Source organism: Pezoporus occidentalis, unplaced genomic scaffold (assembly GCF_034315485.1).
Source record: "Pezoporus occidentalis ecotype Australia unplaced genomic scaffold, CSIRO_AGI_Poc_V1 ctg90, whole genome shotgun sequence".
Lineage (NCBI taxonomy): Eukaryota > Metazoa > Chordata > Aves > Psittaciformes > Psittacidae > Pezoporus > Pezoporus occidentalis.
This window is the reverse complement of record NW_026916263.1, coordinates 927,524-951,966: the sequence shown is the minus strand read 5'-3', so window position 1 is coordinate 951,966 and position 24,443 is coordinate 927,524. Positions and strand designations below refer to the sequence as shown.

Below are 24,443 nucleotides of genomic sequence, written 5' to 3'. Positions count from 1 at the left end.
TATCTGGGTCCTTGAACTTCTGTTGGGTTTTTTTCATCTTCTTTCTCATTCTTCCACCCTCATGGAACTCAAGTCAGTGCATCTAAGGTTTAGAAGAAGAATTTTAAAATCCCTAGGTTAGGATGTAATTTCAGGCACACAGAGGTGGCTACCAGAAATGAGGGGGAGTTGATTTTAGTCATGTACCAGATTTATAGAGGGTGGGAAAAAAAAATTATTTAAAATTATCTTTGGTTTTAAAAGTACTGTATAATATTTATTAGACATTAATGTCATAGGTATACATGCATTTGATACATGTAGCAAAAAGAAATCTTTAAATATCTGTCATATTTTCAGTAACTTCAAATGACAGGGTCAAGTAGAGGAAGAGGATGTTCTGCATTTACATTCAACATTGAGGCCATTGGTTTTGCTAAAGGTGCTGCTCTGCCTGATGTCACATGTCAGCCTCCACCACCCTTCCCTGTAAGTACAGCAAATATCTTTGAGCACGTTCTCTGTGTTCAGGTAAAGAGACACTCTAATGTTTAGGTAATGTAATGAAATACATGAACAAACCTAAGCTCTTTGGGTCAGTTTTGAAGTATTTCATGTAAGCAATCATTTTTCTTACTGTTATTTCTTGTCCCTTTGCTAACTGTCGAATTACATATTTAACTAGATTGCAAGATGTTCATTGATTTGAATCCTCATCATAATTTGATTTTCTGGACATTACAGTAACAGAAACCTGGATATCTGAATTCGTTTGAAATTCAGTTATACTAGCATTTGAAGCTATGAATGGATTTGCTGATTTTAGAAATTTATCATTCATGCAAACTTAAAAGATTTTGATGATTATCTTGTATCTCAATAGCTGCATTTGAAACCAATTTGAAAATAAAGGTATTTTATGCAATTAAGGAAACTTAATTGAATTTTGGCATTTGGGATGCATTTTAAAATTAAAGGGGAAGAAAGAGCATTTTCTGACTGCAGTTTGCTATGCAGGGAAGTTTAGACAATCTCGAGGCAGAAAGTTGTGGTTTTATGTAAGTGAATTTCCCGCCTATGGGAGGATTTGATCAAGGTGCATGAAATTTTTCTCAGTCTCATGTTATGATACAGGACTTGCAAGTCTGACTTATAACTGATGCTGTGCTGAGATGTCTCTGAATAGTTATTTCATCCAAGGTTTGACTTACTGAGCCAGATGTTATGTATACTTAGTCCACCTTCACAGTTACGTGATTTCTTGGGTACTAAGTCTGTTCCTAATGTGAACGTTGCAGTCTGCTTGATAGCACAAGTCAACTGAATTCTGTGTGAACTACAGCTTCTGCAGTTATAGTCAGCAATAATCAGCCCTGTAGGAGAATTATTAGCTTCTACTGTCTTAGACCATGGAGAAGCTGAAGATGCTTTTTTGCTTCTGTGAATCAAGTTTCAGAACTAAGTTAAACTTCTAAAGGGAAGTCTAATGGCGTTAAAAAAAGAAAAAAGAACCCAGTCAACCCAGTGGCATAACTAGGATTGATAAAAACTTCAAGAGTCATGTTTAATAATTGGGCAGTGTCTCAAACTGTATTAGAGCTGTTGACTGACTTACAGTGAAATTAAACAGTGAATTGTCATTGTTACATATTTCTAGTACACATTGAGTTCTTGTGAATTTCCTGTAGATGCAATTAGAAACCCAATTAAGGAGCATCAGCTTACCATCAGCAACATTAGTGATTTAAAACATTGGCAAGACAGCAGATAGCTGCAAGCAATAAATTCCTGTCATAATCCAGCTCTGGGACTTGTGGTAGCACTTTATGCATTGCAACTTACCACTCAGGAATTGACTGCACATCATCTGTGGTGTGAACGAAATGTAATCCGTTCTCTAATTCTGTCTCTGGCTCTAGTGTTCTGTATACTTTTAAAACTGTTTTTGCTTAAATAGCTTTTCCAATTTCAACCTTCATAGTTAAAAAAACAAAACAAACACAAAAAATCCAAACCTTAACAATTAAATTCAACAGACAGAAACTGAACTGCATGAAGGTGAGGGCCTGTGTGCTTCCTGGTTATGTAATGGCACAACCTATTTGCATGACAAGTCATGGAGAGGGTGTCCCTGTTACTTAAAGCAATCATATTTAATGCAGTTAAACCACTGTTTTAGAAGAGGTTAAGGCCAGAACTACTCCAGGGGGGAAGCAATGATTTCTGAGTAAGTTGGGCTGGTGTGTAAAACTGCTTTTGGCAATTAAGAGCTTAACATGACCATGAATGACTATTGCACTGTTAAAGTTTTAATACTTTTTTCTTTTGCTTGGCTTCTTGATGTTTTTTTGATAAAGATACATATTCATAAAAGGTATAAATTTAGTTGTAAACATAGTTGTGCTTGTCAGAATGCAATAAAGTATACTTGTGAAGTAGTATAATGCACAGTTGCACTCTTTTGTGATTAGCTGTGTTTATTGTAGCTTTTATTAGTGTTCCTGCGTATTTTGTGGATATTAAGACCTTATAATTAATAAATATAATTTGTACAGAGTACAGACAATAAGCCAGTGCCTCTGAAAACAGGAGAAGATGAAGATTACATGTTGGCCTTAAAACAAGACCTTAGAGGAACTATGAAAAAAATGCCATATTTTGTGGCAGTAGAAGAAGATTGTGAAGGTTTGTTTGTGTGCTTTTTATTTTTATATACCTACCTTCAGTAGCTGTTATTCTGTGAAGGACAATGTAGTGAAATGTGTGTGGTGAAGATGTATTTTGTACTGATAATGAGGAATAAAGTCGGCAGTTTAAGAGAGAGCTTTATTGCTTTTACTACTGAAGTTGTAGGTCACACACCTACAAGTGCAATTACTGTGTGAAAGAGAGAGGTATGAAACATGTGTTCCATTTGATACACAGTAAGAAACTTTTAGACCAAGTATATGCAGTCTTTTCAATTATATGCCAATACAAGCAAAACAGGCATATGTACGTGTTAAAATACCCCAAAATTTTGCATTGCAGCAAAAAAAATCCGTAGTAAATACTATTTTAATGTGTAAACACATCCTTAAAATAATGTTGTATTTAATAGCTGGACATTTTTAAAGGTACTGATTTTTTTCCCCCTATGTCCATTCAGGAAAGACTGGTAAGTGTTACTGACAAGTCACCTGAAATACAAAGATTGAGATGGATAAATGATTTACTGAGGTTGGCTTCAGAAGCAGAGCTGGATTAGAAGCCAAAGCTTGATCTAACTCTGCTTGACCTAAGAATGTCTTTTGCTGCACATAATTAAAAATTACCCACTTTTTTATTGTTTGATAATGCTATGCTATACTTGACATCCAGTCACACATTATAATACTGTTAAAATCCAAGCTTTCTGGTAGGAAAACCGAGCTAGTGGGGAAAGATTGAGAGCGGGGTAGGAAGACTTTAATGTCTGTCTCCCTTAATGTGGGAATATTGTAAATCTAGCAGCTACAGGAGATTATTACTGTGAGAAGGGCTTCTTTCTATTTGTGGCTTTTGCCTATGGGTGTCATACACCTGAGTGCATGTTTGCATGTTCTGAATGGCAAGGCCTGTCACAGGAAAATAGGAAATACAGCATAGTGGGAAGTGCCGCGTGTTGAACCCTAGTTCCAGTTAGTGCAATACGAAGTCATTAAAAAGCTTTATAAAATGTTTAAGAAATCCAAAATGGCCAAACACTGGATAATCTTTTCTTTTCTATGTTGTGGTGATGTTGAGTAATGAGAGCTGACTTGAACTCTAAATTACACGATTTAATTTTCACACCAAAACCATCAGAATATTTTCTGACTGAATATTCATGATGTCAGTATGATACAGGTTCATTTTCCAATCCCCTCTGAATTCTTGATAGTTTTTGTTCATGAGGTAGGGGCCAATTCTAGAGGTTTTTCAGGCTGCATGCAGGGTTTTTTAATAGGCTTTGAACATAACACTGATTAACACGTTATTGATTGTCCACTTGTTCTTACACTAAAGCACTGATTAAAATGGAGCAGCACTCTGCAGTGCAAGCTGTGAACAGGCTGCTGCCCAGATGTTGTGGCTCACAAAAGGCAGAGTATTTTCTCTGAGCTGCATCTGGAGGCCAGCAGTCAGCAGCAGGAAGCTGTAGTGCAGCACAGGCACAGCCCATGGTGGACCCTGGTGGTGCGGCCAGGTAAGAGCTTGGTTAGGAACAAGGAGAAGAGATCTGATCTTCCTTTCTAGATCCCTATTATGAATTCCAGATTACTCTTTTATCACATCTTCTCTTTCATCTTCTGAGGAAACAAATTTCAGTGTCTTTGGGTTCTCATCTTACTAGAGGCTTGCAGTGCTCTTGATCTTTGTCAGGCTTGAAGTTTGCAGTTTTCAGGCACACAAAAGCAAACTGCTATGCCTGAGAGCTGGTCAGGGTTATTTCCAAGGAGCCAACCACTTTGTGAGAACATATTATCTCTCTTTTCTAGCTCTGCCTCATCTGATGGTTCTTACTGTTCACCTCAAAATCATCTTCTCTTTCTGCGGCCTTCTTTCTGAGACCAAGTGATCGCGCCCTGTAACTGAGTATGCTTCTTAGTAGAGCTGTCTGCTTTGAAGACTTCTACAAAAACTGGCAGTTGCAGGGAAAACAGTTGAATGCTCAGATAATGCTACAGATGTTCTTATTATCTCCCCAAGGGTAGGTTGGTACACTGAGGGAACCTTTCACTGAACCTGCAGTTGTGCAAAAATGCCTTGGCTGAGAGGTGGGATATAATTACATCAGCAGTGGTCTGCAGCTTAAAAAGCTTGCTTTCATCTCAGTCATGGTACGCAGTTGTCTTTGGAACTGCATTATGTAGCAGAAGGGGCCTAGCTTTAAGAAAATCACTTTCTTACCCCAGAGTAGATAATTTTTAGCTGATCTTTCCTGTGATCTGGTTTATAGCCCTTTGCTCCCCTTGTATTTCATGAAAATGTCTGGTAGGACTAAGAGGCAGGAGGGGGACTGTGGGCAGGAGCTCCTTAAATTTGCTTTGCTACAAGAGCAAATGGGTTGTTTTAAACCTTCAGCACAACATCTGTGAGCCAAATGGTCCTTTGCAGTGTGAGAAGGGAAACAATTAGGACATAGCTAGCTAGCTTCCTTTCATTATTCAGGTAGTAAATGAAAGCTATGCCTCATAATACCTGGCAATTTTGATGCTGTAGTGTGACATACAGGGTAGATTTTCATCATTCATTTCAACACTCATTTTGTGAGGAGTAGCCATATTCCATAATAAGTTCCCTGTTTTCCTCACTTCATAACCTATGAATCATATATACTTTTCCTGTAGGTGTATCTGCTATGTCTGGGTGACTATCACCTTGGCAGTGGTTTGGAATTAATACATTAGCCATGAGTGGCCAAAGTCAGTCAGACATATTTTTTTATGATGGCATCAGCAATTAGTTCTTCACTAAGAGCTTCGAGCTGAAACCAAAACTCCTGTTTACTTTCCCTGCAGTTTCCTACAGCATCTGCGAAAGCCACCTACTTTAAATGCCACTTGCAACAGTGTCATTTTAAATGCATGCTCTTTGTTACATAGTTTTAAGTAGGTCTTCTGCTTTCACTTAACTAAGTTTAAAATTGAGCTTCATTTCTAATCTCTTCCTTCTCCCTTCCTTTTCTCTGGTGAGTATGTTAGAAGTTTTTGATTGTAAAGGTCACAGTCTGTATTTCTTCACACTTTTTGTAGCATGCCCACAAAACTATCCCTGTTTGGATAATGAGTTACTAATGCAATCAGAACTAGCAATTCTGCATTAAGTGGATTTTGTGGTTGAGCATTCTAATGTGAGAAGAAAAAATGGGACCAATTTCAAAATACACAAGTTTTGATACTGCTTTTGTCATTAGAGATTGTACAAGAAAGTTTTCTTGCAGTATGAATGGATGTACTGTATAACTACTGTACCATTTACAGTGCATTTCTCAATTTAATTCCTGTGCCTGGAAAGAGGTTAAATGGACTAGAATGTGTTGCTGCTGTTCAGGACATCTCTGTGTTATGCTGCAAAGCTTTGCCATTGCAGAAGTACTGAATGTTTTGGGAGCTAGCTGATCATGATCATTCTGAGAGCTGGGAATTACAGGTACTGTCTGTGATGAGCGCAGTGGTGGTGAATGTTACTGGCTGCTTTTGTAGCAAAGGTTTTATTGTGAAACTCTTGAGAAAAGAGTTAGCATTCAGTTGATTTTTCAACCTAGTTTCCTTGACTGTATCAGCACTTTATGTTTTCGTGCTTTCCAAGGATAGAAGTATCAATTATAATCATTTTGGGTGGTGATGGGTTTGTTGCGGATTTTTTTAGCATGGGATAGTTTTTTGATTGACAGGAGATAGTCCACAAAAGCAATTCAGGGGTTTTGTGTTTTTTGGGGTGCCAGTAAAATCCAGCTCTTGCAAGTACTTAGCTAATGATTAGTCAGTCCTGGGAACTGTAAGAACTGCTCAGAGTAGTAACATTAAACTATTTTTTAAGTGTTTGACAACAGCATCAGAAAGTGTTCAATGTGGAATTAAAAAGTACACTATTTAGTTACAGGAAAATATGAAGGGTTGTGCCTGGGTTGCATTTTATTTAACGGAATTCAATTAACTCTTTCTATTCTTTATAGTAATTGAGAGGTACAGTAAAAAGTACCAGGACAAGGAGCATCCAACATGGACCCCAGGTAATATCTGAGATTACCAAAGGATAACTCTTTATCTATGAAATATTCTGCTCCTTTAAATGTTTAGTTCATTATTTTTCAAGCAAAAATAAACAAGTAATTTATTCCTTGTTGAGGGTTACGTTCTTTGAATGTTTTCAGATCAAGAAGTATTGTTTCCTCAAAAAGAAAAAAAAAAAAGTCTGATCTTATGTGTTTACTCAGTTGAAACAGATGAGCAGCACAAGTGGAATTTTTAGCTCTCGCTCTAGCTTTCCTTCTTCCTTACTTGCCATGCAGATACTAGTTTTGAACTGGGAGCAGACATTGACGTAACTAAAAATAACCCAACCCAATGTCTCAGTCACAGGTAGCTGGGTTTTATAACATCAGATTTCACAACCATATCTGTATAGCTCACTAATGCAGGTTTATAATGGAATGTAAATTGAAGAGCATGTGGGCCACTGGAATGGCTGAACCTTGCCCTCCCTGGGGCAGATGCCCATGATATGAAGTGGGTGAAATGGCAGTACTCAATTTAAACTACAGCCAGAATTCCCTGAAACTGTTGTGTGCTAAAACATTTAGACATGCATGTAAATAGGAGCAACCACAGCAGGGGGCCCTGCCAGTCCTTGGTGGAAGGGGGAGGACTGCTGCTGTAAATCATCATTCATACATATTGAAGCTATTTTCTGAACAGATTGGAGGAGGCTCCCAAGAGAGATGAAGCCAAGGAAGAACAAGAAAGGTATATATTTTTAAGAACCATTTAATATGCACTAGTTGAGTGATAGAAGACATACTGGAGCTGGCTAGGGTTAAAAAATGGTAGAAATGTTAGTCTGAATAATCAGGACTTTTGGCAGATTTTTTTCTAAATATTTTACAAGTCTGCGTGTCTTTTGTAGGTTTTGCTTTGCCTCTGTAAGATGTTTTATTAACTTACTGGAACAGATTTATAATCCTTTCCTGCCTTTTGTATTGATGTACCATATTAACATATAGGACAAGTAACAGTGAAAGATTAAAAAAAAACCCCACAGATCTTTTTGGTTTGAAAATTTATATCTTTAGTCAATACTCACTCTTCTATTCAGTGAATAGCTGGCTGTTCAAATTTTCTTTATATTTTGGGTTTCTCAATTATCTGTTTATGATTTGGTTGACTTTTGCATTTTTTGAAGCCTTTTATATGTGATGTAGGTTGTTTTCTATTTTCCCTGGTTTTACTTTGCTTGTTTTCAGCTTGCTTCTGCAGAATTGTGAACCAGATCCTTCAACAGCAGTTGGAGCTGGTATTGGTTGTACTTACAGGAAAAAAAAACCACCTTTTTTTATTACACAGCATCATACATGTATTTGCTTTTCAAAATGTTTTCTAGCATGCATGACTCTCAATTTTAAGTTCTGTGTAGAAGTATGTTCTCTGTTGATGTGAAATAGCACTTGGCCTCCTGTATCTAGCTGTCTGTTGTATATAATTGTTTACATTCTTGTTCCCTTTCTCCTAGTCCTTCATGTGTCATTTTTCAGTTCAAAGATAAATTAGAAAAGGAAAAGGGAATGTGCAGTAGTCACGCAGACTAGCTCAGCTGGAAGCTTTGTTGCTTTTAAGAGCATCTTTGAGAAGCATGGTTTAAAGGCAGACTGCAAGGTTCAACTGAAAATTAAATACTTATTTGCAAGTTTCAACTGAAAATTAGTACTTATTTGTAAAATCCCTAAAGGTGAAACCAGTACATACCTACTTTTGGTTGGTTTTGTTTGTTTTGGTTTTTAGTAAGAAACTGGACTGGATTTTAGACACAGTAATTGGCTCCCCAAGATCCAATGAAGTCATAAATGCCAGTTTATTATTTCTCGTTACAATATTGTGATTATCATGAACTAAGAAAGAATCACTACACATTGTTGGGGATTTCCGTCTTTCTATTGTGCCAGTTTCTCTATTTGCTCTTAAAAGTACATATTCTTACATAGTTGTAATGGCAAAAATCAGTTGACCACCAGAATTTGATTGGATTAAAGAAAAACCCAAAGGTTCCCCTGAAAACAAAAATCATGGGGGTTTAGGTGGTTTTCTGGGCATCACAGAATCCTAGACTGGGTTGGGTTGGAAGGGACCTTAAAGCTCCTCCAATTCCAACCTTCTGCCACAGGTAGGGACATCTTCCACTACACCAGGTTGCTCAAAGCAACCTAAATTGGGTTACCTGAATACTGATGATACAGAGGCCATAAAAAATCCATGTGACTCAGGAGGTTTGTAAATGGCTAAGCAGTGACACATATGAGATCTATTTTGAGGACAGCCATCTTAGGTGACACTTTATAAGCAAGTGGCACAATGATGAGGGAGTTTAGAATCTGCACCAACATTCAAAGAGACTTCCTACCACCGTTCTCCCTTAGTGTAGTGCAGGAGTGGGTTTGGCATCACTGCACAGTTACATTTACAGGCATAGCTTCCTTTCTGCACACCTCTCCCTTTCCCTTTCTGGTTTCCCTGAATGTTTTAACCTCAGCTCTCGTAGGCCAGCTATATCCATATGTATGGATAATAATCAGACGTAGGCGTTTAAGACCAAGTACTCTGAGAATGGGTATTTGGGAAGATTATATTCCATTGTGCCCCTAAGCTACATGGAAGTAAGGGACCGGTTTTCTTGAAGTTCTACTAATGATGGGCCATTGTCTAATTTTATGATAACACCAGAGACACCCAGCATTTAAGGAAAGTTCTTGCATGTCTGTTTCCATTTCCAGGCTGTTTGTTCTATACACATTGTCTCTAAATGCCTGTAGAGATGTAATTTTGAATCACACTTTCCACTTGTTTTCCTTAAAAACCTGCCTCATTCTGGGTGGTTTTGCTTTGATGCTGTTTCTTTGTTATTACAGAGCAGCTTGACTCCCCCCAGATTTGTGCAGTGCTTTTGTCACATAATCCATTCCTAGGCAAAACCTGAAATGAACTGAATGTTATTTATGAAAAATGCTTTTGACAGAATACAGTTCTCTTCTTAGCAGCTCTTAGTGTTCTGCTTCCTTCAGTATTAGGCCAGATAAAATACATAACCTCATCGGGTTACTCTCTGCCCCAGAAAGGACATCCCTTCCTTTATTTTTCTTTCTGATGCTACTTAGTGCAGTCCAGTGTAGAAACAGGGCAAGTTACATGAGCTATCTTACCCATTGGAAGCTGTGTGGCTATACCAGTTTGGCACTTTACACAGGCACTTCTACCCTTCTGAGAAGAGCTAATCTGTGTGAGGTACAGCCCTGTGTTGTAAGTGTGTAAAATGTTGAATAGGTCATGTAAGGAGAAGTTCTGCAAGAGAGGACAAATACAGTTCCATTGGAGAAACAGGACTTCTCACAGAGCTCTATAAATGCCGTCACATCTCTTGCTCTGAAGCTCTTTGGTTTCTCTCATCTCCTTGGAATTCGGGCAACCTTAGTTTAGGGTGCTGCATTCAGGTAGCTCTTACCTGGAATGCTATTTTTGACCTTCGCTTCACCATATAGTGAAGTAGCATGAAGAGGGTGGATTGGAGAGATTAACTTAATGAAAATCATGTTTATGAATTCAGGTGGAAATACATACTGTGGACTCATTAGATGAAAGCCAGCTGTGGTCCAAAAGCCATCTTGCTGCAGTAACCATGCCTTCTGTGTTAGAGCTAATATACTCCTGCCTGTCTTTTATTATCTGCCTGATGCATCCAGCTCTTATTAATGTGTTGCATGAATTGGTAACGTTATTGAGTTCATTCTCAAAGTGGTGAAAAATAACAATTGATGTTTTGTCCTAGTTACCTAATATATTGTATGTAGGTAAGTGAAAAGTATTTTCTGAAGCTGAACATCATACTTTGGCCAAACCTTTGGTCAACTAACTGTCTAAAGCGAATTTCAGACTGGGCCAGTAGGCATCACTTGCATAAATCAGGCATTTACACATCCGTCAATTATGTAGCTCAAAGCCTGAGGTAATGTTAATAAGGTGACATGGGTTTTCCTTAACATACTCAATATATAGGCTCTTAAGAGGAAGTAAAACAGTGAATTTGTATTCTTCCATATTAAAAGAAAAATAATAGTGATGTGGTTTATTCCAGGAGGTGCAAAACCAAGAAAGGCAAAAAGCTCTGAGCCTAAAAGTAATGTGGATACTTTGAAAAAAAATGAGGTAAGATGTGCATACTCTTTTTAAACTCTACAGTAGAAATTGCTGAAGGAACATGAAACCTTCAGTATGTTTTTTGGTACAACTTAAATAACCAGAGCAGCCTTTTTCTGGCCTTGTCCTGTTACTCTGTCAGACAACTGTTCTGCAATGTGGTAGCACAAGGGAGAGGATAAGGGTAGAACCTGGCCGTGGAGAAGCTGTTTTCTTTGCTTCTGTTTGACTCACAACAACCAGTTGTTCTGCACTGTGTAGTGATGTAGCAGAGTTACTACTAGATCTTCTTGAAGGAAGAATTGGTGCCAGAGCTTTTAAATTTATTGTTTTGGCAATCTACTGATGTTGGAAATTAAACAATTTTGGAAGTTGAGAGAGAAGAAACACACAGAAACTTAGTGACTTAGTTTTGGAGGTGAGTACCCACCATGTGGGAATGGGAAGCTTAAAGGTGAAACAGCCTTGTATTTTTTCTCTTGGTGAACCATCAGTTGTTTGATGCAGACAGATTATCAGAATGTGGTATTGCTTTATCAAGTGTGACATGGCCTTCTACTGTCAATTATTCTAACAGCAACTGGTAAAGGGAAATCATCTCAATTTATTACACGAGACATACTTTTGTAGACTTCAAGTCCGATGGCTAATGCTTGATCAAGTAAGTCCTCGTGGAGTTTTATGCTTCACATTATGTCGTTTTAAATACTGACCAAAAAGCATTTGCACTGCATTGTTGTGCTGGCGGCTCTCTTGCTGTTAACTTGCAGCATAACATTTTGGTAGTGGGGAAGATGTGCTGTTGCTGTAACAATGTTATAAAAGAGAGTGCCTTGTGACAAGAGTTGGAAAAGAAGGATGATGAAGAAGAAAAATCTGAAGATGAGAAAGACAAAACAAAAGACAAAGAAGGTGAAGATGATGAAGATGCAGAAGACTCAGAGGAATATGATGAAGAAGAGCAAGAAGAGGTATAATGTTGATTTTCCTATTTATGCAAAGTCTGGTCCCACTCATTAAGTAGTATGTTGAATGTCAGACAAAGAAAAGCCCTGAGCTTCTCTGAAAAGGAGAGTTGTAGTAAGAGGCATTCCTTTACATTCTTCATCGTATTGTATTGTTGTAGTTCAAGTGGGTATGTTAGACTTGTTACTTCTAAAAAGCTCAGAAAAATGATCTCACAAACAGGAATGTGTCCTGCCACAAATCAATACATAAAATTACTCATTTTCATCACTAAGACTGTGATGCCTCTTGTTTCATAGATATCAGGATTTCATTAGGATGTTTTCCTCTTTCTTTCCCAAGAAAGCAGGAAAGAAAAACAAAATATTACTGTTTCAAAACGTGGGTGCTCAAGCAGTTCCAAGCATGTTTCTGTCATAGATTGTTTCCTCCACATATACAGCAATAGATGTTTTGGGTTTTTTTCATTTTGTTTAGGAAAATGAATACATTTCTTCATATTTTGAAAACGGAGATGACTTTAGTGCTGGCAGTGCTGACAATATGGATGAAGCAACATACTAGCTATTGTTCCTGGGTGGTATCCTGCTCAAGCCATACAATACCTGAAGCAGAATTTTGGAAGTGGGCCAAGTATGAACTGAACTAATGCTTCAGCTCTGTTGGTTTTAAGTATACTCTACAAAAATATGTTGGACAATTGTTTTTGGTTGCACTATACTGTAAAACAGGATATGAGACCCTGTTTTGTTCTTTTGCCAAATGTTTCGCAGACTTTCCCATTCTTAAGGCTTTCTGGAATGCCAACTGATGGATTAAGTGATATGCCGTTTTATTGCCTCTGCACAGAAAAAGAATGTATGCATCTCAATCAAACTTGTGCCTAAGCATTTGCACTAGTCAGTTCTATGCTTCAGCAGTCACGTCATGAAAATAGTAAGTGAAATTCTTGATGACTGCAGCAGAGATCTGGCCTTTATGGACATAAGCTGCTCGTATTTGGCAGCTACTTCTGCAAAGGAATTTATGCAACTTCTGAATTCAGGTGACTAAGAATATTTAATGACTAAGCACTTTAATATAAACTGGCTTGAATGTACCTTTGTAATATGGACAAACAACATGATAAGAGTATTTTGAAGAGCTATTATTCTACTTAAAAAAACTCATTATTTTTTGTATCTTGGTAAAAAAGAGTCTGTAGTACTTAACAATGCGAATAAGGTTTAGGAATAAGCATTAAGTAATAATTAAGGATAATTTAATTTAGAAAGAATATATGGCAGAATTTTAAGTTCAAGAAATTAAAAGACTCCTGGTTTTCACCAGTAGCACACAGATCAGTGACAAGAATGTCAGTCCTTTCTTTGCCTCAGTTTCTTCATCCCTAAAGGTGATACTAACTTTCTTACCTGTTAAGTGAGATGGCTGATGATAGGTACCTATGTAACTGTTAATGCATTTATTTACTTCCTAAAGAAACAAGCTTAACAGACAGCACATCAATACAAAAAAAAAAAACCCAACCAACCCAAACAGAAAACAAACCAACCCCAATAAACAACCCAGAAAGGTAGGAAAAGAATGTGATGAAGTATTTTAGTACATGAGGTTTTAATTAGGAAAACAAAACAAGAATGCTGAGAATAGCAAAACTAGAATGTCTGGAAATACCCATTTTACTTAGCAGCCAGCTGAGGTGTAGAAACAGCTTAGATAATAAGAAAACTTATTCCTGGGGTTAGATACTTGCAGAACACAGTGAGAGAGCATTCTCTGTGTCCTGTTGTCATTTGATGGTTGTCCTGGGTTCAGCAGTAGCATTTAGGTACAAAATATTATTGTTCAGTGCTAATATATTAGTTTTGATCAGGGTTTTTTGTTTTGCTGTTTGGTTTTTCTTTTACTTTCTTAAAACATTCTGTTCCTGATAACCAGTGCTGTTATCAGATCTAATGAAAGAACAGTTTTAAACCAAAACCAATTATTGTATCGGCAAAGGAAGCTACAGAAGTTTTCCTTTTGAGTCCGGTGTTGTGTTAAGCAGTACTTTACCTCACTGCTTACTGGAACACAGTATTGCATTATTATGTGAATACCTGTATGCAGTAAGAATTTGACCATTAAAGTGTAGCATTCAAGCATTCTGCTAAAATACATACCTGATGTAAAGAAAATCCAACGAAAATACTATGCAGGTCACACCCCAGAGGTATACCAATTTTATTTGGAAGTGTTTGTACCTATGCAGACAATCACAGTATCACAGTATGCTAGAGATTGGAAGGGACCTCGAAAGATCATCTAGTCCAATCCCCCTGCCAGAGCAGGAACACCTAGATAGTGTTACACAGGAATGTGTCCAGGCGGGTTTTGAATGTCTCCAGGGAAGGAGACTCCACAACCTCCCTGGGCAGCCTGTTCCAGTGTTCCATCACCCTCACTAAGAACTTTCTTCTCAAGTTTAAGTGGAACCTCTTGTGTTCCAGTTTGGACCCATTACCCCTTGTCCTATCATTGTTTGCCACTGAGTAGAGCCTGGCTCCATCCTCGTGAAACTCCCCCTTTATATATTTATAGACACTTATAAGGTCACCCCTCAGTCTCCTCTTCTCCAAACTATAGAGACCCAGCTCCCTAGGCTTCCTCATAAGGGAGATGCTCCACTCCCTTAATCATCTTTGATGCCCTGCGCTGGAGTCTCTCCAGCAGGTCCCTGTCCTTCTTGAACTGAGGGGCCCAGAACTGGACACAATATTCCAGATGGGGTCTCACCAGGGCAGAGTAGAGGGGAAGGAGGACCTCTCTCGACCTACTAACCACCCCCCTTCTAATACACCCCAGGATGCCATTGGCCTTCTTAGCCACAAGGGCACAGTGTTGGCTCATGGTCATCCTGTCGTCCACTAGGACCCCCAGGTCCCTCTCCCCTACACTGCTCTCTAACAGGTCGTTCCCCAACCTATACTGGAACCTGGGGTTGTTCCTGCCCAGATGCAGGACTCTACACTTTCCCTTGTTATATTTCATCCAGTTATTCCCTGCCCAACTCTCCAGCCTGTCCAGGTCTCGCTGGATGGCAGCACAGCCTTCTGGCGTGTCAGCCACTCCTCCCAGCTTAGTGTCATCAGCAAACTTGCTGATAGTACACTCAATTCCCTCATCTAAATCGTTGATGAATATATTAAATAATACCGGTCCCAGTACTGACCCTTGAGGCACTCCACTAGTTACAGGCCTCCAACTAGGCTCCGCCCCATAGACTACAACTCTCTGGCTTCTCTCCTTCAGCCAGTTCGCAGTCCACCTCACTACCTGATCATCCAGTCCACACTTCCTCAATTTAGCCGTGAGGATGCTGTGGGAGACTGTGCCTATGCAGACAATGTTTAATAATCATACTGCTGCATTGCGTAGCAAACAGACTCTGTTTTCTTTTAACATTACACATGCAAGCATCTGTTTCTTGAGCAGGTGTGACTGTTTCTTGCATGATACACAAAAGAGAGATGAAGATATTGTGAACAAGTTAAGCACGATGAAAATTAAATTTGCCTCTAGCATAACTAGTATCTGCTTCCCTCACATAAGGTCAGACTCCTTGCCTCTCACACAAAGAATGCAAATAGATTGCTTTTGCCAAATGCAGAACTAGAGGATTAGCACCCAAAGAGTATTTGCTGCAGGAGTTAAGTTTGGTCACAAGCTGTAGCTTGCCTGAACAGGTACAAGGTGACACTAGTTCTTCAGGGCCAATGGCGTTCTTCATTCACCGTACTGCTAATGGGGTAATACAGCTCCCTCCCTGCTGTATTGTTCAGAAACATTGCTCTAGCAGAAACTGGGTCCTTCTAAGCCTTTCAAAAGGTGAACTATGGTCACCTCTGTCCTCCAGAGAGAACTAAAAAGTCTCAGGCTGGATCCTTTAGGTCTAGTTCAACAATGGCAAATCAGGCCAGTGCTTACAAACATGCTGTTCTGCAGTGACCTGTGCCAAAGCACTTCTGAAATGAAATGAAATTGTGCCCTTACAGAGGCCTAACACTTGCAGCTGTTTTAATAAGCTGATTTTCCACTTGCTTGGAATTTATTACAAGACCATACTGCTGATAAAACTTAAGACCATTCTTTGGGTCTCGGCAAACTCTGGGTCTGTACAGGCATATAGGCAAATCCTATCTTAACAACATAGCAGAAGAGCATTACTTCTTCATAAAAGAAGGCACTGCTTTCCAAGTGTAGGGAGATCACCACCTAAGAACTCTACTGATTCCTACCTTAATTTTTCATGCCTATTTTTTAATCCTAGTTTCACAGAACTAACAAGTTCTCAGAATTTTATGCAGAAAAGATCCAAGTTCTACAAAGCGTGCACAGGATAAACCATTTAGGCTCCAGTTATAGTGCACTAGATGTGAATACTGTGTGCAACTACTGCCAACAAAATACTTGCTGGCCAAGGACTGGTGGTTTAGGTCACATAAAAAAAACCTAGCCAATACAAATACAAGTAGTGGCCTATACATGCAAAGGTAACAGAGCTAAAAATATATTTTAAGTACCACTTTAACTGCAGTCTGAAATAAAATCTTTATTTTATGTATATTATGTTCTTTTAACGTAGAGGAGCAGAAGTATTTAAAATAAGACTTGTGTCCTCATTCAGGATTACTTTACAAACTTATATTTTCAGCCTTCATAAAAGTCATACAAAAACTATTTGTGACAACATACTCCAAAATATAGCAGATTTAAGTATTTACACTTTACATAATCCAACAGTGCAATATGCACTTAAATTTAAACCACCTTCCTGATCAACAATGTGTTGTAATTAATCTAAAGCACGATTTACTGCTCAGTTGTTTTGTCAGGGGGTTTTGAAACAAGTCAGCTTCTAAAAGACTAACTTAAAAGATTTTAACTTAAATCATACTTAAGTTCCACAAAGAGCAGTTACCCTGTTTATTCAGGGCTGACATGTGATGATGCATTGCCAATTGTACTGTACTTCAGAAAAAGCAGTAAAGATCCCTGCATCCTGCAAAAAAGCCAAGCCAGCTGTTGCTTGTAGATTACCAGTACAGGTAGCCCTGCAGTCCTGGAAAGAGACCTAAACTGTCTCCTCTGATAAAGTTAACTTGCTAAATTAAAAATATTCTACCTAATAGTAAAAACATGCAAAGCTCTTGGTTAGAGTATAAAATAATCCAATAAAACAGCTATCTTTTTGTATTTGTTCAACGGCTGCTTATCCCAAGGTAGGCAGAGGTCCATCACACATAACTCAGTTACAGCAAGCCACAGGCCTGCCAACCCTAAAAAAAAGCCCAAAGCTGAGATAACAGCAGAGAATTAGCTGTACCATCATGGGATGAAAAACAGCAGCTAACAGCCAGTCTTTCTACTTGTGCATCAACAGGATAAAGACCACCTTGACTAAGCCAAATCACAACTGAAGCAAAGTTCACTTCTATACTGATGGCAATTTAATACCCATCAGTCCAGGAATGTGCAGTAAATGAGGCTTATGTTGCATCATCACAATAGCTGATTCCTGGTTTTTGACAATTTTGTAAGAAATGGAAGGATAAAGTATTAAAAATGTTGAGGTTCCACAAACAGAACATAAAGGGAGAGAAGCAACCAAGCTTGTAGCAAAAAACCTGACACATAATGTACCAAATTTCAGTCCTACACAGAAAACTGTCTGTTGTGATGTGCCAGAGTCTTGTGGTCTGCAGTGGAGCAAGCTGCCTTTTATACTTCCAGTCAGAGAAGTCTATCTATCACTTTAACCATCACACGTTACTTCACACTGCAACTTCATGCTGTGTTACCCAGAACTGGTACTTCATGCTCCTGTTAATCAGCACATTATTTTCATGGAAAGAACTCTTACTTTAAAAGACCTTGGAAAACAAGCATTGCATGAAACATGAAGTTCATGCCTGTCTGCAATCCCTCATCTAGTGTGGAAACTATGAGTAGTGTCAGTATCTCCAGAGATACCACTTTTATCAGCAGGTTCAAAAGCCACAGATCATAGTTCACATACCCAACTGTGCTGCACTTTCTTTCAAGCTTTGTCCTGCTTCAGTTTCAATATAACTCAGGACAAGTTATGCTGTTTGCATTCACACACTTGGTGGAAGAATACATGCCCTACTTACCGGGCAACAGAGGCCCCAGGAGCAGAATCGGCATGTGTGTTTACCTTCAAAATTTAAGCTGATAAAGCACTTTGGAATACCTCCAATAATTTGTAAACGTTCACTTTATCTGATTTTTTTATATTGTATATACTTAATCAAGACACTAAAAGAAAAGTTTACAATAGTAGTTTAAAGGACAGTGATTATTTTTCTCTTTCTCAAAGTCCTACTCATCAGTTATCTTGAGCTTTAGTAACAAATGGTACTTTGAACAGGGCAATGGAAATGTTACTCCACAAGACAAATATAACAAAAATATTACAGGCAGCATCACACTTTTTATTTAAAAATATTCTGAGTACACAAGTACCTCCTTCTTTCAGGTTTGTTTTGGTTTCTTAACTCTTGTAGCATTTTCAGATAGGGAAGAAAAAAGAAGAAAACCAAGGTTGCTCATGAAAGCCCAAGTGAAACACTTGAGAACAGAGTTGTTCATGGATACACTACTACATAAAGAACAAGTCTGCAACTACAACTGGTCTACTCTGCTGCAATTAAGTTTCTTGCTAGCAGGCACTAAAACTTGTTTGCAGTTTTCTTAATGTTTGAGGTTCATGGGCATATGACTATTAGCATACTCGGTACCCACCTGACTGCTGTCTAAAGAATCAGTTGGTCCTGAACTGGGATTAGGTGGAGGGGGAGGGGGGAAAAGGCAACCCATTAGCAGAAGAAAATAAAGACTACAGAAGCGGTCACAGCAGGGTGCCACACATCCACACTTTGTCCTGTATGCAGCTGACCAAATGACAAGTGCAGTCCTGTCCAGTCTGTTTTCAGAAGGATACACAGAAGGATGTAAAGGTTCAGCAACTCTGTCAACTGGACTGCACTGAGGCACAGTGTCACACACACACAGAAAACAAACTACTGCCTGCACTGAAAGGTTCTCAAGAATGGGTTGATGACAGGCACCAGATTTGAAGACTTCAGCTTAAGCATTGGCTACTGCCTTTATAGAAGTCACCTTGTAAGATGAAACTTCACCATGGCAATTAATTATGGAATGATTGAGGGTTAAAAAAAAATAATAAAAATAATCTTACTCTGTAAAACAGGACAAAGAGAATGCAATTTTAACTGACGACTGTAAACCTGATATTAAAATGTCAAGTGTCCTATGCAGTCTACAATTAAAGATGTTTAAATGTTAGATATCCCCAAATGCCCATTTTAGGGCTGAAAAACATAACAGTGAGACTCCTCATGTGCTAGTTCAACCTACATTTTTTCACCTCAATAATTAAAAAACATGCCTACCAAAATAGAAAAAAAAAAAAAGTGCAACGCTTCAGAGACAATTTTATACCTTAATTTGTACCCCAATCTGGCATTAAAATTGCCTGTCTTGGGCATATTCAGAGATTACATGACCCAAAGAAATATCCTTGTGCTGGAACACTGCCCATGCAAGCAGGTCATACATCAGCATACGTCTTCTCTCTGGTCCAGATGCACTTTGCATTCTGTGCTTTCCCCTTTATCTAAGGCTACGTTATGTGTCTCTGAGTAACAGTTGCTTCGTGTTTTCTACCGTTAAGGCTGAAGGTCTCCTTGATTATCAACATTTATAATATTCACCTGATTTACTCCATTTTCTATTTGCTTCTGGTGTGATGCTGCTGTGACAAACAGATGGGAAGATTCCATTGTAGAATGGTGACTAATGTCTGCTTTCACTAGAACTTCGTAATACAGGAGGTAAAACACTGGAGTTACTATGCCAATGATTAACATAATCACTACAGCTGTCCACCATCCTATACCCCAATCTGCTCCATAGTAAGGATCCTTGCATTTTTTAGCTTTACCATCAGTTTCGAAGGAGATCTGCTGGGCTGCTAATGCAGAAACAACTTCATCAAGATTCTCTCTCTTCGTATTGTTACACTTCACTATTTCCTCTATATCTCGATCCACTTCTTTTAAGAAGTTGCCAGCGGTCTCATTAGCAGGGCATTTATCAGGAGGTGCCATTTCCTGTGCTTCTACGGAGCAGTAAGCAGGCCGAAGAATCAGTCTTCCTTTTGGAGAGACATGTGTTTCAGTCAAGACACTGAACTTTTTTACTGGAATTTTGACAGATCTCAGGGCAAAAAAATCTTGGTCATTGATAAGATTGTTAACTCTCTTGATATCTGCAACCTAAAAATAAAAACAACAGTTTAAATGTCAAAGCTCCACTGAACTGGAACTGTTCAAAGAGTACTGCATCCTTGAGAAATACTATTTGTCCCTAATGAAACAAAGGCAAGGCCTTTGTTCTGCCTTTTATTCTTAACTGATTCAAACAGTATGAAGTGAGAAAGGGTCAAGGAACAAATCTGAACAATGTCAAAGCAAGAAGGTAATTATGAGGTAACAAACCTCCTCACTTCATGTTAGAAGAATGAAAGCCACTTCACACATACATATTCACTTAATGTGTATTCATATATCAGTGGCAACTACCTTTGTGAAACAGATGAGACTTTACCACAGTGCTTTCAAGTGAAGTAAATTACTGTGAGCTTCTCATTAAATAGAAAACTTAGGAGTAAGGAATATTAAAACCTATGGGTGTCCAGTTCACCTAGCCACAGCTGTGGTTCGGATACTTTCTACTCCTGGGGGTCTAAGGCAGAACACTGAGCATAACTTAAAACTGGCATCTCCCCTTATGAAGTCAGCTCTCCCCTTTCCCTATTCTTGCTCAAAATTCATCTCATTTTGCTCTTGGCAAGTTCAGCTTTTCAGTCTGAAGTGAATACTCTGCAAGGATTTAAGTGCCCTTGGAGAATCAGCACCTTCATTCTGAGACAGTAACTCCCTTAGCATGGAAGACCCAACCACTAACCTTACCATGAGGAAGTACCTAAAGATTGGTAGTTTTCTGCAGCACCTGGTCAGCACACAGGAGTTGTGCCCATGTTAAGCACAGTGCCCGAGTTCAGATTCTTCCTGTCCTCACTTGGAGGACATCTACCTCAGGAAAAATTACAGACAGCAAACAAGGCTGTCAAGAGACCCTTGCTGCTGCAATGGCTCCATGTAAAACAGCTATGTGCCCAGAAATACATTAGACTGATCAGTGCCTGCTGCATGTACTAACCTTGTAGTATGAGAAGTGTTTCAGTTCCTATAATGGTAAATGGGCCAGCATAACATACTGCCAAATACAGGATATACCTCAGTGATTACTGATTCAACCACAAGTTATCCTTCCAGCGTAAAGCCCTGGACTGCTATTTTAAACTCTCCATGAATTTCCAAGACAGAGTCTGACTCTGATTACCTTTTTTTTTCTTACCTGAGGTCTGATCTAGTTAGCCAGCTCAAAATACCTACTTGTACTGCACTCTGAAGCCAAGAACTGGTAGATGAAGCTAAGGCCTCTCATGATTATGAAATAGTTATGTCAAGACATTGGTACTTAAATTCATGACAGGAGGCACCTACTTCTGTCTCCACCTTAAGAAGTAGATGACATGAAGCCTTCTGTAAATATGGATTTTGGATTTGCCCTCTTGATAACTGCACAGCTAGCAGTCAGTTCACCGACACACACAGATGATTCCCTGTCAGAACTGGGTACATGCAAATGTTAACATCAACCAACACAGTAACCTCTGCCTTAATTACTACCGCCCACCCAAAAGTACTGGGTGAGAAGGACACTCACCGTATTAATTTCACAGAATCATATAATAGTTTGTGTTGGGAAGGACCTTAAGATCATCCAATTCCAAACCCCTGTCACAGGCAGGAACACCTTACACTAGACCAGGATGCTCAAAGCCCCGTCCAGCCTGGCCTTGAACACTGCCAGGGATAGGACAGCCACAGCTTCTCTGGGCAACCTGTGCCAGGGCCTCACCACCCTCACAGGGAAGAACTTCTGCCTAAGAGCTCATCTCAATCTCCCCTCTGTCAGGTTAAAGCCATTCCCCCTTGTCCAGTACCTACAAGCCCTTGTCCAAAGCCCCTCTCCAGGTTTCTTGTAGCCCCTTTAGGCACTGGAAGCTGATCTAAGGTCTCCCCTTAAGGAGCCTTCTCTTCTCCAGGCTGAATCCCCCCAGCTCTCAGCCTGCCTCCAGAGCAGAGCTGTTCCAACCCATCGCAGCATCTCTGTGTCCTCCTCTGAACTTGCTGCAACAGCTCCATGTCCCTCTTGTGTTGCTGCCCCCGACCTGGACACAGGACTGCGGGGGGGGTGTGGGGGGGTGGGTGTCTCCCCATACCACAGCAGAGGGGAGAATCCCCTCCCACAACCGGCTAGACACAATTGTTGTGATGCAGCCTAAGACGTGTTAAAGGGGGAAAGTTCAGGTTAAATAAGGAAGAAGTTCTTTACTGTGAGGCACTGGAATGGGTTGCCCAGGGAAGTGGTAAATGCTCCATCCCTGGTAGTATTCAAGGCCAGGTTGGACAGAGCCTTGGGAGACATGGCTTAGTGTGAGACGTCCCTGCCCATGGCAGAGGGTTTGGAAATGATGATCTTAAGGTCCTTTCCAACCCTAATTATTGTATGATTCTATTTAGTGTTTAAGAACTCTTAAATTTAAGACCTCTTAACCAGGAAAAGCGGGAAGGTCTGAGAAGGGAATACTGGGGCATATGGGCAGAGCATTCCCAACAACACAACAGGCTCGAGCTGATAAATATTCAGGCAATTTAGCAGAATTCAGAAGAAAGCTACATGGGGGTTCTTCTTCCCCCCTTCCTTAGTGGAATTCAGTCGCCACACCAGTGCTGAAGGTGTTCAGCAGCACCCTCCTCATCACCGAGTCTCTCAGTGCAAAGCACCCAAGTGTGACTGCGCACCAGCGTAACTTCCACTGCAACACGCGCCAGTTTGAGAAAAACAGCGCCGCAAGCAGAATCGACACACTCGTTTCTTACGCTGCCACCTGCTTTTAGGGATCGCAGCCGGTGCAAACGGGACCCAGCCAGTCAGGAGGTGCGAGCACCGCGCCGCGTCCCACCGCCGCCAGCCGGGTCCCGGCCCACCCCTCACTCCCGGATCACGGCACCAGCGTGGAGCGCCTGGGGACGTACCGAGCAGCAGAACTGAAGCGCGATGGCGTTGAGCGTGTCCCCTTCCTGGATGTCCTTGGTGAGCAGGACTACATCATCCAGCTTGTCCCTCGACGCGCTCCTCCGCACCTTCTCCCTGCCCCGCGGCCGCAGCTCCGACACCTCGCCGGCATCCTCCTCCGGCCCCTCGCTCTCCGCGACCACGAACGGGTACAGGTGACCGCCGGTGGGCTGCTGCGCTACGGCCGGCGCCTGCGGGCCGCACACGGCGCCTCTGCCGGCCATTCTCCCCTGGGGGGCCCAGTGGAACACAACGCAGGTGTGCCTGCCTCCACCGAGATCACTGCACCGCGCCGCCCAGCGCGGGGAGGAGCCGGCACGGGAGTACCTGGCCCAGCCCTCGCTGCACACCTCCGGTCCGTGTCCCGGGGCAGCCGTTCTATTTGCTGGCTCTTCTCATGGCGTCCACAATGGCGGCGAAACAGCCCCGCCACGTCCACACCGTAGAACCGCCTCCTACCGCCCTTAAAGGCCTAGGGCGCCTCTTATTGCTGAGAGATTGGATCTGAGACCTGTAGTGGGCTCTTGGGGGTGTCTCGTGGGGCTTTGCCGAGGGTTGTGGGGCGTTTCTGCACCGCTCTTCCTGTCTCCGCTTGCCGCGACCCTCGCCCAGGTCGCTTCGGGGCCGGCGCTGCCCCGGTGACCGTTTCCGCGCGGGGCTGTGAGGAAATGCGACGGCGGGCCGTGGGCCGCGTGTGACGGGGACCTGCCGGTGGCACAGCGGCCCTGAGGGGGGCCCAGGAGGAGCCCGAGGACCGGGAGGGTGGTCGCCCGAGAGGGTTACTCCTTTGTGAGTGGCCCTGTTTCTGAAGGAGCAGAGGCGGTCTTCTGTTTGGGACGCTGAAAATAATCATTCTGAGAGCCCTTTTAGCTTGTAGCAGTTGGCAGCTGCTCACCAAAGCCTGTGTATCTTTGGTGTGCGGCTCTTCGTACATTACTGCTTGCTGGGAAGTTGCCAGGCAGATTCTTTTTGTCCGTTTATGCATTTCATACAGACTGGGACCTTAAACCTCATCCAGTTTCAGACCCCTGCCATGGCCAGGGACACCTTCCACTAGACGAGGTTGCTCCAAGCCCCATCCAACCTGGCCTTGAGCACTGCCAGGGATGGGGCAGCCACAGCTTCTCTGGGCAACCTGTGCCAGGGCCTCAGCATCCTCACAGGGAAGAACTGCCTAAGAGCTCATCTCAGTCTCCCCCCTGTCAGGTTAAAGCCATTCCCCCTTGTCCTGTCCCTACAGGCCCTTGTCCAAAGCCCCTCTCCAGATTTCCTGTAGTCCCTTTAGGCACTGGCAGGTGCTCT

The 24,443-nt window shown here is 41.0% G+C and overlaps 2 protein-coding genes across 2 annotated transcripts; one reads left to right on the top strand and one right to left on the bottom strand.

Moving 5' to 3' along the window:
• The first annotated feature begins 14 nt into the window (after positions 1-14).
• POLR3G (RNA polymerase III subunit G) lies at positions 15-13,650 on the top strand. Its single transcript, XM_062605209.1, is given in 12 exon segments — positions 15-468; positions 997-1,022; positions 1,024-1,075; positions 2,535-2,664; positions 3,128-3,136; positions 6,659-6,715; positions 7,401-7,448; positions 10,822-10,892; positions 11,461-11,544; positions 11,670-11,694; positions 11,697-11,854; positions 12,327-13,650. Coding segments are annotated over 12 exon segments (867 nt in total). The 5' UTR covers positions 15-348; the 3' UTR covers positions 12,414-13,650.
• A 2,770-nt stretch (positions 13,651-16,420) lies between these two features.
• Positions 16,421-23,396, bottom strand: LYSMD3 (LysM domain containing 3). The gene is made up of 2 exons (XM_062605208.1): positions 23,102-23,396; positions 16,421-20,209 (listed from the first exon to the last, which is right to left on the bottom strand). The coding sequence occupies exons 1-2, from the start codon at positions 23,363-23,365 to the stop codon at positions 19,601-19,603; spliced, it is 873 nt and encodes a 290-aa protein (XP_062461192.1). The 5' UTR covers positions 23,366-23,396; the 3' UTR covers positions 16,421-19,600.
• Positions 23,397-24,443: the final 1,047 nt, after the last annotated feature.

Bases quoted from the DNA above. Each gene is read 5' to 3' on its own strand.
- LYSMD3 (XM_062605208.1), bottom strand. From the start codon at position 23,365: ATGGCCGGCAGAGGCGCCGTGTGCGGCCCGCAGGCGCCGGCCGTAGCG. The intron at 20,210-23,101 runs GTACGTCCCCAG...TTTTATTTTTAG, and splicing joins CGCTTCAGTTCTGCTGCTCG to GTTGCAGATATCAAGAGAGT.